Genomic DNA, 16,932 nt, shown 5'->3' with positions numbered 1-16,932 from the left:
CAGGCATTCCAAGATAAACATTCTAAGTATCAACCATTACTTGGAAGTATAACAAACCTGGGGTATCGCTGTAGATATGCCATACTGATATTCGGAAGCCTGGGCCATGTGCATAAACTGACCATGAGTGGCTTAAGAATAGCTGGCATGACAAAAAGCAAAGCCAAACAACTTGCCAAATACTGTTCTGTTTCGGCTGTTATAGGCAGTTTGTCTGTGTGGAGGAGGAGGTGCCATGTGTATCCTTAAGTGAACATGAACTGTCAACCCCGTTATATTTGTTTCCTTGTAAAAATTAATTGTAATTTGTGGATTCAAATAAAGAAATCGAAATGTGTGTGTGTTATGGTAGATAAAAACAACAGTTTGTGCTCTGCAAGTGGAATATGAATCTGTTTGCATCTCTCTCTCTCTCTCTCTCTCTCTCCCTCTCCCTCTCTCTCTCTCTCTCTCCGGTCTCTGTCCGGGTGGGCTGGCAAACACCCAAGCAAATAGCCTACAATGGTTGACTGTTCAATTAAGGGAGTGTCCCATCAAATGTCAGGTGAAGTGGAAAGGAAATGGGCGTGGTTATCTGCTGGTCAAGTCATTTATTGCACCTGGAACAAACACCAGACATTAGACCTTAGATTTAATTTCATCCTGAGTCCTGACTGCAAGCCAGAATGAAGATTCTCACCACCACAATTTCACCTTGGGAAAGTATTCCAATACAGGTAAGAAATAATCTTGATAGTGTTCTATCTTAGGTTTCTATAGCCTATACAAACAACTTAAAACTACAACTTGGACTGCAACTACATCACTGTAATATAATGTAAGGAGGTTTGTCTCCAGTGGATCAGGGAATGTCTTCTATGTTTCAAAAAACAGGAATAAAAAAAAATCCAAAAAGGTAGCACATCCAAAAATTAAACAAGCGGTGGACAAAGTACTCACATTTCCATTTCTTTATTGGCACACACCAAAAAGGAATGCAAAAAAGAGCGTTCCTTTTTGGTGTGTGCCAATAAAGAAATGGAAATGTGAGTACTTTGTCCACCGCTTGTTTAATTTTTGGATGTGCTACCTTTTTAGATTTTCTTTTATTCCTGTTTTTTGATGTATACTGGATTTGGGTCTGGCACTCCACTGAAAACCATTGCTGATGCGCAACCTCTTTTTCTCATTATTTGTCTTCTATGTTTCTCAACTGTTTTCAGTCAGACCACGTGATGTACAGTACCAGCAATATTAATTTCGGGGCATGTCAGCGGACCTTTAAGGTTTTGCGACGTCGAGTCACGGATCAACTCAGACGAGACCGTATTAACAACAGCTTGGAAACATTGCGACTCTTGCTTTTGGGAAAGACAAAGACCCACAATGCGGTGTGTATGACATTTACAAATGCATCTTTTTCTGAATTAGTTGATTTCTCCATTCCACTTTCAGCTGCTGGCTATTATCTGTCATGTGCTGGTGTGGTAAGGAGTCAAAATAAAAATGTTGTCTTTGAAAACTATCTCAAAACTATTAAAAGCTAGATACTAAAATGTACTTGAATACAGTAAATTCTGTCAACCATTGTATGGTGAGAACACAAATGCAGGACAACTAGACCACAGGATCAAAATTGGAGTCTGGGTAAACAAAGACAGTCAAATTTCTGCCCCTTCTGTCCAACATGGCAGTATTACAGTGAAATTGGTGACCATCTAATCATGGACATGGAATCACTGCTGTTTGTTTATTAATGGAGTTAAGGTTTGTGGTGTTTAGGCGTATCGGAACCAAGAACTACCAGGGAACAGAATACACACCACCTGTAAATACAAGACTATTAATGACACAAAGTGTGACTGAGAGTCTGAGCACTATTCTTACTATATTGTGCGTTTTGTGTATATTTCAGTGGACTCCAAGGATGCAAAAGGCACAAATTCTGGAGAGTGTGGTTGATTTCCTGAGAAGTGACCAGGTGATGGAGATTATTAGCCATCAGCAGAGAACGGGTGTCCTGTCCAGCGAGGGGCAGCAGAGAACGGGTGTCCTGTCCAGCGAGGGGCAGCAGAGAACGGGTGTCCTGTCCAGCGAGGGGCAGCAGAGAATGGGTGTCCTGTCCAGCGAGGGGCAGCAAGGCCCCAGTCGGGACATGATGACACCGGTATGGATTAAAGTTCTCAGTCACCATGACTGATTCCAGTCATTTGGATTCCATAAAAGCCAGCTTATGTCTTCTATGGAAGCTGTCACGGACCGACTGTGGCTCAAGAGGTAGAGCAGGTCGTCCAATGATCCATGGGTCGGCGGTTCGAATCCCGGCTCCTCCTGGCTACATGTCGAAGTGTACTTGGGCAAGACACTGAACCCCAAATTGCTCCCGATGTGCTGGTTGGTACCTTGCATGGCTTCCGCCGCAATCGGTGTATGAATGTGTGTGTGAATGGGTGAATGTAATGCCCAATCTGTAAAGCGCCTTGGATAAAGGCGCTATATAAATGCACCATTTACCATTTTTAGAACGGGTGTCCTGTCCAGCGAGGGGCAGCAAGGCCCCAGTCGGGACATGATGGCACCGGTATGGATTAAAGTTCTCAGTCGCCATGACTGATTCCAGTCATTTGGATTCCATACAAGCCAGCATATGTCTTCTATGGAAGCTGTCACGGACCAAAATTGGCCAATCTACATAATGTGAGCTTGTAGATGGGCCATTTTTGGTTATTTTAATATTAAAGAATATTTGAATTGGTCAAACTAGCAATCAAAAGCAGCATGCATTATTGTCTTGGATATTTCATAAAAAGCCTCAACCTGCAACTTCAACTGGTTGGGGGCATGTTAACAGCAGGTTAGGACTTGGCCTGACAAAATGTTTCAGTCATTAACATCAGTTTTTTTGTCGACTAAAACTAAGACAAATGTTCTACCTTTTTTCACTGACAAACTAAATGATATAAGCTATGATGACTAGACAATTTCGTCAACAGATACAAACTAGACTAAAATGTTAGGAAGGGACTAGAGGAGAAGAGTCATTTTACACTTACATATGCTGAAAATAGCAGATCTACAAGCATGAGCTATTTTCAGCAAGTGTAAAATCAGTCATTATGATGGCATCAAGGCCCACATTTTAGTTGACTAAATCTGCTGTAGATTTAGTGGACTAAAATATTATGACATTTAGTCGTATAAAACTAGACTAACACAAACATTCCAGGTGACTAAAATGTGACAAACTAAATGTAAACTATTCAAGAGACTATGACTAAAATCAAAATGTTTTGCCCAAAACGACACTGACTTAACATTTTATTTTGCTTTATTCCGTTCACAGGACTTCTGTGGCGGCGGCATGATCCCACAGGGCTACTGTGAGGGAATGACGCCACAGGGCTACGTTGAGGCCATGAAGTCAGAGAGCCTTGACAACATGGTGCCATGTCTACCTAATGTGCGTCTCGGTAGACAACCAGGAGGCTCCTGGTTCCTGGTAGGAGCCGGAGGAGGAGGAGGGCAGCAGCAGCAGGGATGCCGGCAGCATCCAGCTCCACATGGGCATGGCATCCAGCTCCATGGAGCAGTGACGAGCCCTTCTATCGGTGGCCTGTCTGGGTTAACAGCAGCACGCCTGGTCTTCAACCAGCCAAGATTTTGACGTCTCTCCCTATTCCGCTACCTCCATTGGCTCCCTGCTCTTGAGTGCAAAACCTCGACATCCTCATATGGGTCACTCTAATCACACCTACTCTAAGACCCTGGGATACCAAAACACTTTCTCCACTGCCAACCGCATGGTCATCATTGACCCAATGTGGAGTGAGGCCATATGAAGAGATGCCAGTTTGGCTCTAACATTCTAATGGTCTATATAATGTTGGAATAGCCACCTCCTTGTGATGCCCAGTATGGTGCAGGTTACACCAACAATTCGGATGTATAAATATTAACTGTAAATATGTTTGAAGTGAACTTTTGTCATGTTTTATTTGTGCTTTTATTTTTTAGTAGATGTGCTGCGTGTGTATTTAATACCGTGTGGGCAATAAACATGCCATTTCCTGGTCAATTGGTTTATGTGTGATCTTGTATCTGGACATTCCAAACTGGTTGTTAAAAGGGAATTTATTACGGCACTATTTTGCTGGCTTGATGGTAGTACACAGTATTCCTGGTGCCCACTCTGTTTTGGTACCTGGGGGATTAATCAAGTGCCTGCATCATGCATGGTGTCAATTCTTCATGTAATTCTTCCACGGGTGCAGCTCACAATGCTGCATTTGATTTGACATTATGTAGTACCACCTTTTAACCAGAGGATGGCAGCAACAATACAGCAATGACTCATCCAGTTGCAGCATTTCATACAGCTGACATTAATTTCATCTCTCAAATGGCGTTAGTCATTGGTTTCAGCCACAGGTAGCATGATGATAACTATGCCAGACAGTGTCTCAGACCTCAAGGGAACTAGACAATTATATGTCCATTTGGTTCTGTATTAAAGGTTCCATTTGGAAACCCCAGCTCTTTTAATAAACATTTTCAGGTGGGATGCCAATTTCAACCTATCGGGTTGAAATTATACCCAATACCCTATTTTAGTGTTCAGGCTCCTGTCTGCTCATTCCTTTGTCATCACTTCCAATTTCACTTGTTAATATGAGTTGAGTTCTCTATCCCGATTGGATACAATTGGTATCTATTCTGAGTCTGAAAATGCCTTTTTCTGTTGAGCTGGATAAATAGAAATCAATTGGCCTACTTTACTACACCTTTGAACGGGAGGCATGTGAGTCCCGACTAGAGTAAAGTTTACATGTCCACCACACACACACACACACACACACACACACACACACACACACACACACACACACACACACACACCTCTAGTGGGGGGGGATATGTATTTCAATAAAATCTGCCAGGTGTAACTGCTGCTGATGGGCAAAAATAATGATATGCAAAGCATGCCGGGGGGGGGGGGGGGCGCACACATCCATTGGGTGTTAACAGGCAGGTGGGCGTGTCTGTGGAGAGGGAGGACGCTGACAGGACAACAGTAGTAGTAGCCTAGTAGCCAGTTATCATTGAGTGTTGAGCGAGCAGCAACATCAGCACAGCATGCCGCTCATGTTTCACTATTGAATTAAACACCTTGAACTTGTGACTCCAAACATCTGGACGATAATAAGAGCCACAGACATATTACAGAATACAGACGGGACCAGAACGTTTTGGTTTATGTTTTAACATCTTTAAAAAACGGGTTTTTGTTTTGGGTTGTGTGTGTGTGGAGCTACTAAATGACCAGGACGCAGCAGCTGTTGGAACTATAGCCACCGTTCGCCGCTGACAGTCACACCGGGGCACGGGACGGTACGGCACGATACGGGACGGGACAGGACCCGGGACCACCACCACCGGTCCACCACCACCACCACCACCATGGAGAGCAATAAACCGGCGGGGACGAGCCGCTGTAAGGTCGTGGTCGTCGGCGACACGCAGTGTGGCAAGACGGCGCTCCTCCACGTCTTCGCCAAAGACTCGTATCCAGAGGTAAGAAGGAAAAAATAACCAACAACACAACACCACATGCTCAGTCAGTCCGAATGATGGGATATGAACTTGGTGGCAAGTTCGTTTAATTTAATTCCGTTTAATTTCAGTCAGTAACGCTTTATTATGGATTTTGCCGTCAGTCCACGCCAACGGTGGCTCAATTTCAAAGGCTGCCATAGCGCAAAGGTGTCGCACGCCTGAAGGGACAGATTTACGAGATAACTACTACCCTTGTTGTTGTTGTGGTTCAGGTGTCGCTTTACCTCTCCATTAGGCCGCTATACAAATACCAGGGAATAGAATAGGCTTGATCATCATGATGGCCTCTTGGTCATAGCTGGTAGCGCGCACCCCTGTGCGTAAAGCATGATTGTGGGCAAGTTGTGTGATTGACATGGAAACCGATGTCTTCTAAAATTGACACACAATAATTGAATGATGATTGAATATTTTTTTTTACCTAAATACTCTCGTTTAGGCTAATCGTTTAGGCTATTTGGAATAACAGCGCACTGTAATTCCAGAATAGTTCAAACTTCAGAACTGACCTTTAAACCACCACAACCAGCAGCAGTTCTGTGTTTACAGACATTAGGTTGACAAGTCGCCTGTTGATGGTATGATAAAACACTAAACAGCCAGCCACCAGTCGCCTGTAAAGTGTCTAAGTTGATAATGAATTTGACAGTGTGCGCTGTTGTTCAGGCCAAGGAGATGAAGCAGGGACCCCCCCCCCCCCCCCACTACATATTGGATTCATGTTAATGTGTCTTTTACTATTTTCAGACATTTAATGACTTAACCCATTTAGACCTGAGCTCGATTCTACAAATGTCTTCTAAATCCTGACAGTTTTCTGAAAAACCTCATGTTTCTATGTCAGTGCATGGTGCTCAACCCTTTTTTCATGTCAAGGACCCACACAAATATATGTATTTGGCCGCTGACCCCTATTTGAAAATATTTTGTTCCAGGCACCCCCCAGAAGCAACGATTTGAGTTAACAACACTCGCTTTGAAAGAATATATACACCAAAACTATTTGCTGAAAATAGCCGATCAATAAGCTCACAAAGCATCGCAGACACGGTCTGCACATGTCAAGCACTTTGTAAACTTCTAAGCACTTTGTAAACTATTGCTTTTGAAAAAGGGCTATATAAATAAATGTATTATTATGCGATTTCAAGTGATTGATGTCCCTGGCTATCACGCAAAGATTTGGCGCTGAAGACCCCCATATTGGTCCCAGACCCGCTGGTGAAGACCCCTATAGAGCGTCACAGTCCCGCCCCCTTTCATGACGACGCCAGGCCCAGGAAATGAATCCCAATGCATTTTCCTCATAGACATTTCAAAAAGTAATTATTTAAAGACCTTTTTATGCGTCGTACGAAGCCAACTCGAGTCGTGACAAATCATGACAACAAACACAATATTTTGGACCAAACAAATAATTACAAATTCTTTGTTTGGCCCAAAACATTGTGTTCATTGTCATGATTTCTCACCACAAGAGTTGGCTTTGTCCGCGGCGTGAACGTCTTTAAATACATACTTTCTGAAAAGTCTTATGAGGAAAATGAACAGGGATTTATTTTCCGGGTCTCTCGAGGGGGCGGGACTGCGACGTGTCGGGATAAAACGTGCATGGCCTGATTGTTTTGGACCTAACTTCTGTCACCCGGGCCGTGTGGGTCTGCTGCTCTGCTTTCAGAATTATGTTCCCACGGTGTTTGAGAATTACACTGCCAGCTTCGAGATCGACAAGCAGAGGATCGAACTCAACATGTGGGACACTTCAGGTGAGGAGGAGGACGTTGAGCTCGCATTTCATTTGTCAAGTTTGCAGAGAGAGGGGCTTTCATGGCCAAGGGAGAAGCCACTGTACTGTACATGTCACTAGCGTACACGGTGAAATCTTCAGTGACCCATAAGGGGTCCATTTGGTTACATTTGTACAGTCAGAGTTGGACTGGACTGGGGTTTGTTTGTGACTCAGCCCAGACCATACAGAAAAATATACTTTTGTCATACTGCCTAATACTCAAACCATCCAAAAGTTGGACAAACTTTTGAAACATGCAATGTAGTTATTATTATTATATATATTTTTTAAGTTTGGTGCCTAAGGTTCACAGAAACCAATGATTAAGCCATCATTATATAGCGCTTTTCTAAATACCCAAAGCGCTTTACATAGGAACACTAGGAACAGACTTTATTAAGAAAAAAAACAAACAAAGCAAAACATAACAGATACAACAACAGTACAGGTTAAAAAGATAAAAGGATAAAGGAGGGAAAGGGGGGAGGGGGACATCCTTAACCAGACCTCAGCTGGGGAAAGCTATCCTGAAGAGGTGGGTTTTGAGTGAGGTTTTGAAAGAGAGGAGAGAGGGAGCAGCTCTGAGATGGTTGGGGCCATTAGTAGCCAATAGTAGCCATTAAGCTATTAGTCATTATGCAACAGTGTAGTGCTCATTTACAGTAAGAACCACTTATGTTACGGATATATGACACGATTAATAAGGAGTCATATTTAATTTCACAGCTTATCCAGTGTAACGCCTTGCGCCCCGGTGACGCGCTCAGAAAATAGCCTATCTGTTATAATCGCAAAAAAACCAACATAAAGCTCAAATGGGCAGGTTCTTTCCACTCTATCCATATGAGACGACTTTCTCTGTTTTTTTTTTAAGGTTGGCCCAGCCCTGTAGGCTCTTTCTCACCAACGCCTCCTAACCTGTTCTCTCTCACACACACTCTCTCACACACACACACACACACACACACACACACACACACACACACACACACACACACACACACACACACACACACACACACACGCCACGATGGAACTTGAAAGCCTTTCCGTTGAGCTCCACCTCAAGCCACGGCAGAGACAGACAGACCAGCTAGACCACCTCCGGGATTAGCAAGCTCTAGTTGTAGAGGCGCGTTGCGTTTGCTTTTTTGTTTGTTTGGGGGGGGTGCACTGCAGCGGGGCGAGGCTGTCCAATTCTCTTTTTGAACAACACCCTTTTGCAATTGCAGGTTGTTTCGCCAGCCTGTCTTTCTCAGAGCTGTATGGGACTATATGTCGATTACACAGCAGCACAGAAAACCTCAACAGTAATTTTCTCACACGAGATTAAACAAAATCACTGTGCGTATAGCATCCACCAATCAGTCTTTTTCGTAGAGTATAGGCTAGGTGTGTGTGTGTGTGTGTGTGTGTGTGTGTGTGTGTGTGTGTGTGTGTGTGTGTGTGTGTGTGTGTGTGTGTGTGTGTGTGTGTGTGTGTGTGTGTGTGTGTGTGTGTGTGTGTGTGTGTGTGTGTGTGTGTGTGTGTGTGTGTGTGTGTGTGTGTGCGTGCATGGTGATAGAACTAGGACAGTGTGGCTTTTACTAGGCAGCTCCCAGGTGTGAATGAGTGCCATTGTATGAATGTGAAGCAGGGGCTGTGTTGCTGAAAAAAAAAGAGCGTGCAATGCTGCATGCTCAGCAAATCTCCTCCATGTGAACAGGGGTTAAGAATATCTACAGCATGTCTGTGTGTTAACACTGACCTGACTATGGAGACGTTAAATAAAAGCCAGACGCACGGTATAACGGTATAAATGCAAAGCATGCTCAACCACTTACAGAGACCACTTCATTCTCAGTCTGTCTTTAGAGAGTATGCCCATGCATACTGTGAGTGGCAAATCCAGTGGCAAAGTGAGTTTAACATTGTTTAATGCAACCAGATAGGACTTATTTTTTTGGGGGGTGGCGGTGGCTCAGGGGTAGAGTGGCTGGATGGTAACCGCAAGGTTGCCAGCTCGAACCCGGGCTCCCCCAGAGTTAGTGTCAAAGTGTCCTTGAGCAAGACTCTGAACCCCTTAATTGCTCCTGATGTGCTGGTTGGTGCCTTGCATGGTTTCCGCCGCCATCGGTGTATGAATGTGTGTGTGAATGGGTGAATGGATAAAGGCGCTATATAAATGCACCATTTACCATTTACTTTTCTGTTTGGATGTATGGGCTATCAAGGCCAGGAAGTAGTTTTTTTTTTTGCATCTAGGTTGGCGTTCTGCATAGCTTCCGCTGGGTATAATAATGATGATGTCACGTGCATAACCGCTATGAGATGGTACCTACCTACCTATTGAGTCTGACTGGGTCAGTGGTGACCGCTATGAGATGGTACCTACCTACCTATTGAGTCTGACTGGGTCAGTGGTGGAGGGCTTTTGGCAGGTCAGAAACCGGCCTACTACTATAGTGGCATCATCTGTAGGCATATTTGGTCATTTCAAACAAAAAAACAAAAGAAAATCACACTCTTGTGAAGTGAGGGGTGCAGCGAGGGCAGTATTTATATCACCCCGATCTTATGTTGTCATTTACTATACCCTGACATCAAAGTCCATAGACTTTGCTGGCAAAATATGACATCATAACTATACCCTAAACAAACATTAAAGTCCTTAGACTTGGCTGGCGATGGGGAATTTATAATTAGGCTCTAAACCAACATTAAAACTCTATAGACTTAGGCTGCCTGTCACATGATGTCATTTCAGAAAGCCATGCATTGGAGGGGCTAGCTTTATGAATGCAAGGGCAAATGCTTGTACACGTTTATTTTATGTTATTTAAATTGTATTTTTGGCCCTCTTATGTCCTGCTTTTGGTGTGTGTGTAACCCAAATTTTGTCCTAACACAAACATTAAAGGTATATTCAGTGATTTGACTTAATTCAAATATCACTTATTTTTTCTTTTTTTCTGGATAATCCTCCCTACTATAGAGTGTGCTGACCATATAAGGAGTTCCTCCCTGTCCCCAGCGAGCCCCTGGGGTCAAAAAACCCTAGTTTCAGTTTTGGTGGCGGGTGGCAAAGCCTTCATCCAATCAGGATGAGAGGGGCCTTCCTCCAATCATGATCGAGTGGGGGCGGGCCTTGGTGCACATGCTGTTGGCCTGTTGCACTTCCCCCCACTGTAGAGCGTGCATGTGCACATTTTGTTACCGGGGCGGACTGGGTGGTTTTCCAAATCCCCCAAATCACTGAATGCTCCTTTAAATGTAACATCTTACCAATAATGACATGCTCAAAATAGGGACGGAGGCCAGGATGAATGTGGTTAAAGGAATTCTCGTGGAGGTCCAGAAACCATGGAAACAACACCTCCATGTGTGACCTTAGTCTGTGTGACGCTGTCTGTACTTTGGAGAGAGGTGGTGATGGATGCTGTTAATGTTAACATATCTGAGAGCTCTGCCAAAAGATTTGGCATCAATGCAGTAAAAGTACTGCAATAAATAAATGCATAATATAATGACCAAACTCTTTGGAAAACAGCTGATCTGCAAGCTCACAGTGATGGGGCTTGTTGTCTTACCACAAGCTTGTAGATCGGCTATTTTTTTCCTTCCGAACAGGCGAACGTATGCATGTTCTGCAGAGATTAAAATAGGGTGCATTTTGCATCCCAAAACGCAGTTTATAGCCGAGGGACGCAATAAAACGACCTCTGCATCCACGGGATGCACTATACTGTACTACTGTACTGTTTTTTTTATTCTAGTTTATTTTGCTATAGCTTTAGTTATAATAATCATTTCTTCTTCTGTTTTATACATGAATATAACCACATAACCATAGAAAATGAAAGTCGGTCCCATAAAATGTCCCTGGGAGTCCTCATCTAAATTTAAGACCATCCCTGCATCCCGGAACTCATTACATTGAAAACCTATTTACATCACTGGTTCTGACTGCAATATAATAATCTAAATAAAATATGAAGTGACTGGTAACTAAAGAGGTGAAATAATCACAGTCGAGTAAAAAGCATAATTTGCCTCTTAGGCGTGACGTAGTAGTATGGAAACTATGGAAACAAAAGTACCTGGAAATTGTCAAGTACAAATACTTGAGTAAATGTACTCGGGGTTACTTTCCCCCACCACACGTGTGACCTTAGTCTCAGTGACGCCGTCTGCGGTGGGGAGAGAGAGAGAGACAGAGAGAGAGGGAGAGGGAGGGAGAGAGAGAGAGAGAGAGAGAGAGGGAGGGAGAGAGAGAGAGAGAGAGGGAGAGAGAGAGAGAGAGGGAGAGAGAGAGAGAGAGGGAGGGAGAGAGAGAGAGAGGGAGGGAAGAGGGAGAGAGAGAGGGAGGGAAGAGGGAGAGAGAGAGAGAGAGAGAGAGAGAGAGAGAGAGAGAGAGAGAGAGAGAGAGAGAGAGAGAGAGAGAGAGAGAGAGAGAGAGAGAGAGAGAGAGAGAGAGAGAGAGAGAGAGAGAGAGAGAGAGAGAGAGAGAGAGAGAGAGAGAGAGAGAGAGGATGTGCGCGCTACCTGGAAGCTATTCTGAGGCTGTCTCGTGTGCGCTGGCACCAACGGCTGCCCTTCACCCGAGGTGCCCGCCTGTTGATGATGCCACACGGCCAGATCCTGAGTGGTAATTTAACCAACTTAAACCACTGGTTCCCAAACCCTTTAGCTCGAGACCCCAAAAGATAAGTTGGATGTTTGCCCTGGACCCAAATGAGTGAAAATGGCAGATCTACAAGATCACAATGCGCCGTTGCGTTGTGAGCTTGTAAAGATCAGCTGCTATTTTCACTACTTCTTTAAAATATTATTATTTCAATTTATGGGATTAATTCGATATGTTTGTTTGTTTTTAAAATGTATAGACTTCTTTAGCATTTTTTTGTATTACAGTGACTTAAAAACACATTTTTGACCAGAGTCCCTCAGGGCTCTATGCTAGGGGCTTTTCAGTTGTGAGCTTGTCGATCGGCTGTTTTCAGCAAAAGCTTTCTCACAATGCAGATGGTGGTTAAATGGGCACTCTGGATTTGACTGTGTAACTACCCTATGAAAGGGTTTTAAAGTGACTTTGAAAGCGTGTGTGTGTGTGTGTGTGTGTGTGTGTGTGTGTGTGTGTGTGTGTGTGTGTGTGTGTGTGTGTGTGTGTGTGTGTGTGTGTGTGTGTGCGTGTGTGTGCGTGTGCGTGTGCGTGCGTGTGTGCTCAACATCTGTTATGCTGTTTGTTGTCACTGAAAACACATTTTCATGTGTTGTGCCAAAAAGAGGAAATCCTTGCATTTCCAAAGATGAGAATAGTATTTTGGCTGTCCAAATATTAACACAATTTGTGCCCAAGATGTCCACAGTAGTCCTAGGAACTATTAGAAAATACACGTTTTCCCCGCCAAGGTACTGGGGGCAGTGTTGCCATGTCTGCTTATTATAAGCAACCTTTGACTTGTTTTTTCTGTAAAGTCACTTGCAAATAAATTATTGGTAGTTGCTGGTTGATGTTTTTTTGGGCTTGATTCTAAAGTGTACAGTAGTTGTACTAGTAGTTGGGCTTGCTTCCACATTTCAAGGAACCCCATCAAGGAACCCCAGATGAATATGTAAAGGTCCACAGACATCCATCTGAACATATTTTGTGCCTCTTTTTTTTAATGTTTTAAAAATATTCAAAATATTTTTTATTTATTCTCAATGTGTTTTTAAATAACGGATGTACAACCTCACAATGTGTCACTGTGAGCTTGTAGATGAGCTATTTTCATTTGTGCTTGTTTTCATAGACCTGGCCACTTGTTTCTCTTGCAAAACTGGCAACACAGCAAGAGAAAGAGGAACTTATGCACACACGCAATGCACTATGGGCTGTGAGAAAAAGGTGAATACATGTTGAGTGTTGACTATCTATTCTGTAGCCAACCTGTTTACTTTTGACAATAACTCAAAACAGAGTTGCGTAAAACCGTGGTTCTCAAACGTCAAGGAACCGTACCCTCTCCTACACACCTGTTGCCTGTAGGTGTGCAAAAGCCTTGCTTTTCATGTCTAGGAACCCCAAATTAATATGACCGCAGACCCCCATCTGAAAATACTTTGTGCCTGGAACCCTCATACAAGATTGGTGTGGTTAAAATGTTTCAAAAATATATTCCAATTCTTTAACATTTCATTTAAGATGTTTTGAAAATAGGAGATCTACAAGGTTCACAACGCGTTGCACTGCAAAGTGTTGTGAGCTTGTAGGTTGACTATATTTGGCAATAGATTTGGTGTAGACTGAAAAAAGAAAGCGATCCAAATACAGAGCCAACTTACAGAGTCACGTTTTACTAATGTCTAGAAGATTTTAGTGGTTAAGTAATGTAGCTGGGGACCCCCTGGAATCCCCTAAAGACCCCACTCTGGGAGAACCAAATGTCAAGTCATTGCATTAACACAAGCAGGCTGGCAGTGTTCTCTCTCCTTATGCGTATAAATAAATCTATTCTGAGCTCCTGTTTCCAAGCAGAAAACACTGTAAGGAAAAACAAAACAATGACAAACTTGTTAGCTCGTTAGCATGTTGTAATGCTACAAACCTATACATCTGTCAGCTTCAAAATTAAATGAGTAAAGCTGAATCTGATTCTGGATACAAAGGCAAGACCTCATCAAAATCTCCAAACAAGATAATAAAAAAATCAACATGGTAACAATTGTTTTTAAAACTAATGTCAACTTCTATCTTCCCCACACTCCTCTGTGAGTGCGTGCGTGCGTGCGTGTGTGCGCGTGCGGTGCTATTTAAGCCGCCCACGTGTCTAGACAGAAACACTGGTATATTAAATTAAGCGCTTGCAGTTTGATCAACAACCACTTGGCCCCTTGTACCTGTATGTGATTCTCCATCCCCTCTCTAGCGCTGTGATTGACAACCTTTTTCATTTCAAAGACCCCCAGTTTGATAATGCTTTTTATCTCAAGGACCCCTGGGTCCCCGGTCCCCCCAGTACTCTATATACCACCTGCCTGCCACCACTTAACCCCACGCTCAACCTATTCTCTTCTCTTCTCTTCTCTTCTCTTCTCTTCTCTTCTCTTCTCTTCTCTTCTCTTCTCTTCTCTTCTCTTCTCTTCATGTTCCTCGATCTTTCCATACTTCGGTTCACTCAATTGATTTATCTGGTTTCTATGCAGCTTATAATTATTTAATACATTCACTGTCAGTCTCTCATGAATGTTACCACTTTTTACAGAGCGTGTGTGTGTGTGTGTGTGTGCATGTGCGCGTGCGTGCGTGCATGCGCGCGCGCCTGTAAGTGAGTATAGTTTTTATTGTTCTATCTATAATTCAGTCGGACACTTTTGTGGTTTATAAATGTCTGCTCCTGTGATACTACAGATAGATTATCCGCGCAAGCGTGACAAACAACCTGTGATGAACCATTCACTGTTTTAAGATGCATAGACATAACCAGCGGGACGTGCACACATAGACATCAAAGGGGGCTTCAGCTTTTTCATTGCTTTTTTTCCCCGAAGTCTCCTGAACTTGGAACACAGTATTTTGCGTTGAACAAAGTTGTTTAGAAATCCATGTCGTTACACACCGCATCTCCACTAGCTAAAGACTGCTGGGTCGCGCCCCCGAAAATAGCTGACCTACAAACTCTCAACGCGTCGCGCTGCGAGGCGTTGAGAGCTTGTAGATCTGCCTATTTTCCGCTATTTTTGTCCAAAAGGTGCCCTCTGACGGGATTTCAGCCCCTGCCTCTCTAGCGCTCTCTGTAAGTCCCTGGACATAACGCCGTACAAGCCACAGAATTCATACAGAATTAACATAGCGAAGAACTAAATGCCACACGGAGGAGGAGGAGGAGGAGGCTGGGGAGGCGATCCCTGCCAAGCTGCAGAAGACGTGCTGCTACTGTCTGTGTGACCTTTGCTGAGCGTGTGGTATGACAATTGATCGGTGTTCCACTTAACCCATTCAGGCCTGACGTCGAAATTTAAAAAAAAAAGTTTTCTAAATCATGACAATTTTCGGAAAGATTTGAGGCACATTTTAACGATTTTTCAAAAATAGCAGACCTACAAGTTCATAGCGCGCCACGCGCTATGAGCTTGTAGATCTGCTATTTTTCAATAGCTAAATTATAACATAATGTGTGGTTAAACGCTAACGTGACATGGATGCGTTCCAGGTCTCAATGGATTAAAGGACAACTTCGCCCGTATTCAACCCATCTTCATATAATTGGTCCGCAGCACTCCACAGCTCCACACACAGTGATGCTTAGGATAATGGTGCCATTTTTGGCTGCTCGGTCTGTGTTCTCAGACTTTTGTCGGTCTGGCTGGCTGTCTGTCTGGCTGTGGATGTGTGCCAATACTGGACAATAAAATGGATTCTATGGGTAGGCTTGATTCAAGGATTGAAGTACCAAATAATAATAATGGATTGCATATTTATAGCGCTTTTCTATGCACTACGTGCTTACTCAAAGCGCTTTACAATGGTCCATTCATTCATACATTGGGGGGTGAAGCGGCGAACAGTCGACGCCAGCGTCCTCACTTCCCTCATTCAAGTATTGTCAGGGCGGCGGTGGCTCAGGGGTAGAGTGGCCGGATGGCAACCGCAAGGTTGCCAGTTCGAACCCGGACTCCCCCAGAGTTAGTGTAGTGTCCTTGAGCAGGTTGCTCCTGATGTGCAGGTTGCTCCTGATGTGCAGGTTGGTGCCTTGCATGGTTTCCGTCGCCATCAGTGTATGAATGTGTGAGTGAATGGGTGAATGTAATGCACGTAATGTAATGCACAATCAATGTAAAGCGCCTTGGATAAAGGGTCAAGGCGCTATATCAATGCACCATTTACAAATGTTGGCAACCACTGGAGGCAAGGTGTCAGGTGTCAGTGTCTTGCCTAAGGACACTTCGACATGTAGAGACGGGAGGAGCCGGGATTCGAACCGCCGACCCATGGATCATTGGACGACCGGCTCTACCTCCCGAGCCACAGCCGCAAGTGCTACTCCTGATCCTGAAATCATAAAATGTCTCGTATGTTAAGATCGGATAATCCAATCAAAAGTTATTTTACATATCTTGCTAGGGCTGATATGCTGATTATGTTATGCTTTAGCTATTGAAAAATAGCAGATCTACAAGCTCATAGCGCGCCACCGAGTCTGCTATTTTTGAAAAATCGATGAACGACTGACATAGAAACATAGCTTTTTCAGAAAACGGTCAGGATGTAGATTAGAAGACATTTTTAGAATCTGATCTCAGGTCAGAATGGGTTAATTGGTAGGAGTTAGCAACTGCCGACACCCCCCTAGAGGCCAATTCCTTGCGTGTGCTTGACGCCCTTATCTTCAAATTGTTAGTGGAAATGAAACTTTCACGTACAGTATTTCTACCCAGACTATATCTATCTATCTACTCTGTGTACACTACAGTATATCCATCTAATTGCACCAAGTTTTAAGTTGGCATATCACATTGTGCTACAGATCAATAGCTAACTGTAGGTGTAATATCACTGCAGTATCGATTATACTACAGTAAGCAAGCCT

The 16,932-nt window shown here is 43.6% G+C and overlaps 2 protein-coding genes across 5 annotated transcripts in view; both read left to right on the top strand.

Annotated features, from left to right (window-relative positions):
- Positions 1-556: 556 nt before the first annotated feature.
- On the top strand, positions 557-4,054 carry LOC306915457 (uncharacterized protein). Of its 3 annotated transcripts, none has more exons than XM_079492787.1 (4): positions 557-716; positions 1,266-1,370; positions 1,895-2,146; positions 3,323-4,054. In XM_079492787.1, exons 1-4 carry the CDS (start codon positions 666-668, stop codon positions 3,641-3,643), a joined length of 729 nt encoding a protein of 242 aa, XP_079348913.1. In that variant the 5' UTR covers positions 557-665; the 3' UTR covers positions 3,644-4,054. The 3 variants fall into 3 exon arrangements, with proteins under 3 accessions (XP_079348913.1, XP_079348912.1, XP_079348914.1); XM_079492786.1 differs by having other exon boundaries at positions 558-716; positions 1,203-1,370; XM_079492788.1 differs by lacking the exon at positions 1,266-1,370 and having other exon boundaries at positions 566-716.
- Positions 4,055-5,092: 1,038 nt separating this feature from the next.
- LOC306915888 (rho-related GTP-binding protein RhoN-like) overlaps positions 5,093-16,932 on the top strand; it is an 89,539-nt gene continuing 77,699 nt past the window's right edge. For both annotated transcript variants that reach the window (XR_013788897.1, XM_079493546.1), the window contains exons 1-2: positions 5,093-5,550; positions 7,271-7,358. Coding sequence is in view for 1 of the 2 variants with exons in the window: in XM_079493546.1 (XP_079349672.1) it covers positions 5,437-5,550; positions 7,271-7,358 (202 nt within the window). In the remaining variant the exon portion in view is untranslated. The remainder of the gene's footprint in view (positions 5,551-7,270; positions 7,359-16,932) is intronic.

The sequence above is a fragment of the Electrona antarctica genome, assembly GCF_951216825.1.
Source record: "Electrona antarctica genome assembly, chromosome: 22".
NCBI classification, from domain to species: Eukaryota; Metazoa; Chordata; class Actinopteri; order Myctophiformes; family Myctophidae; genus Electrona; species Electrona antarctica.
Note: the sequence above shows the minus strand (reverse complement) of the source record. Positions and strands in the feature narration are given on the sequence as shown.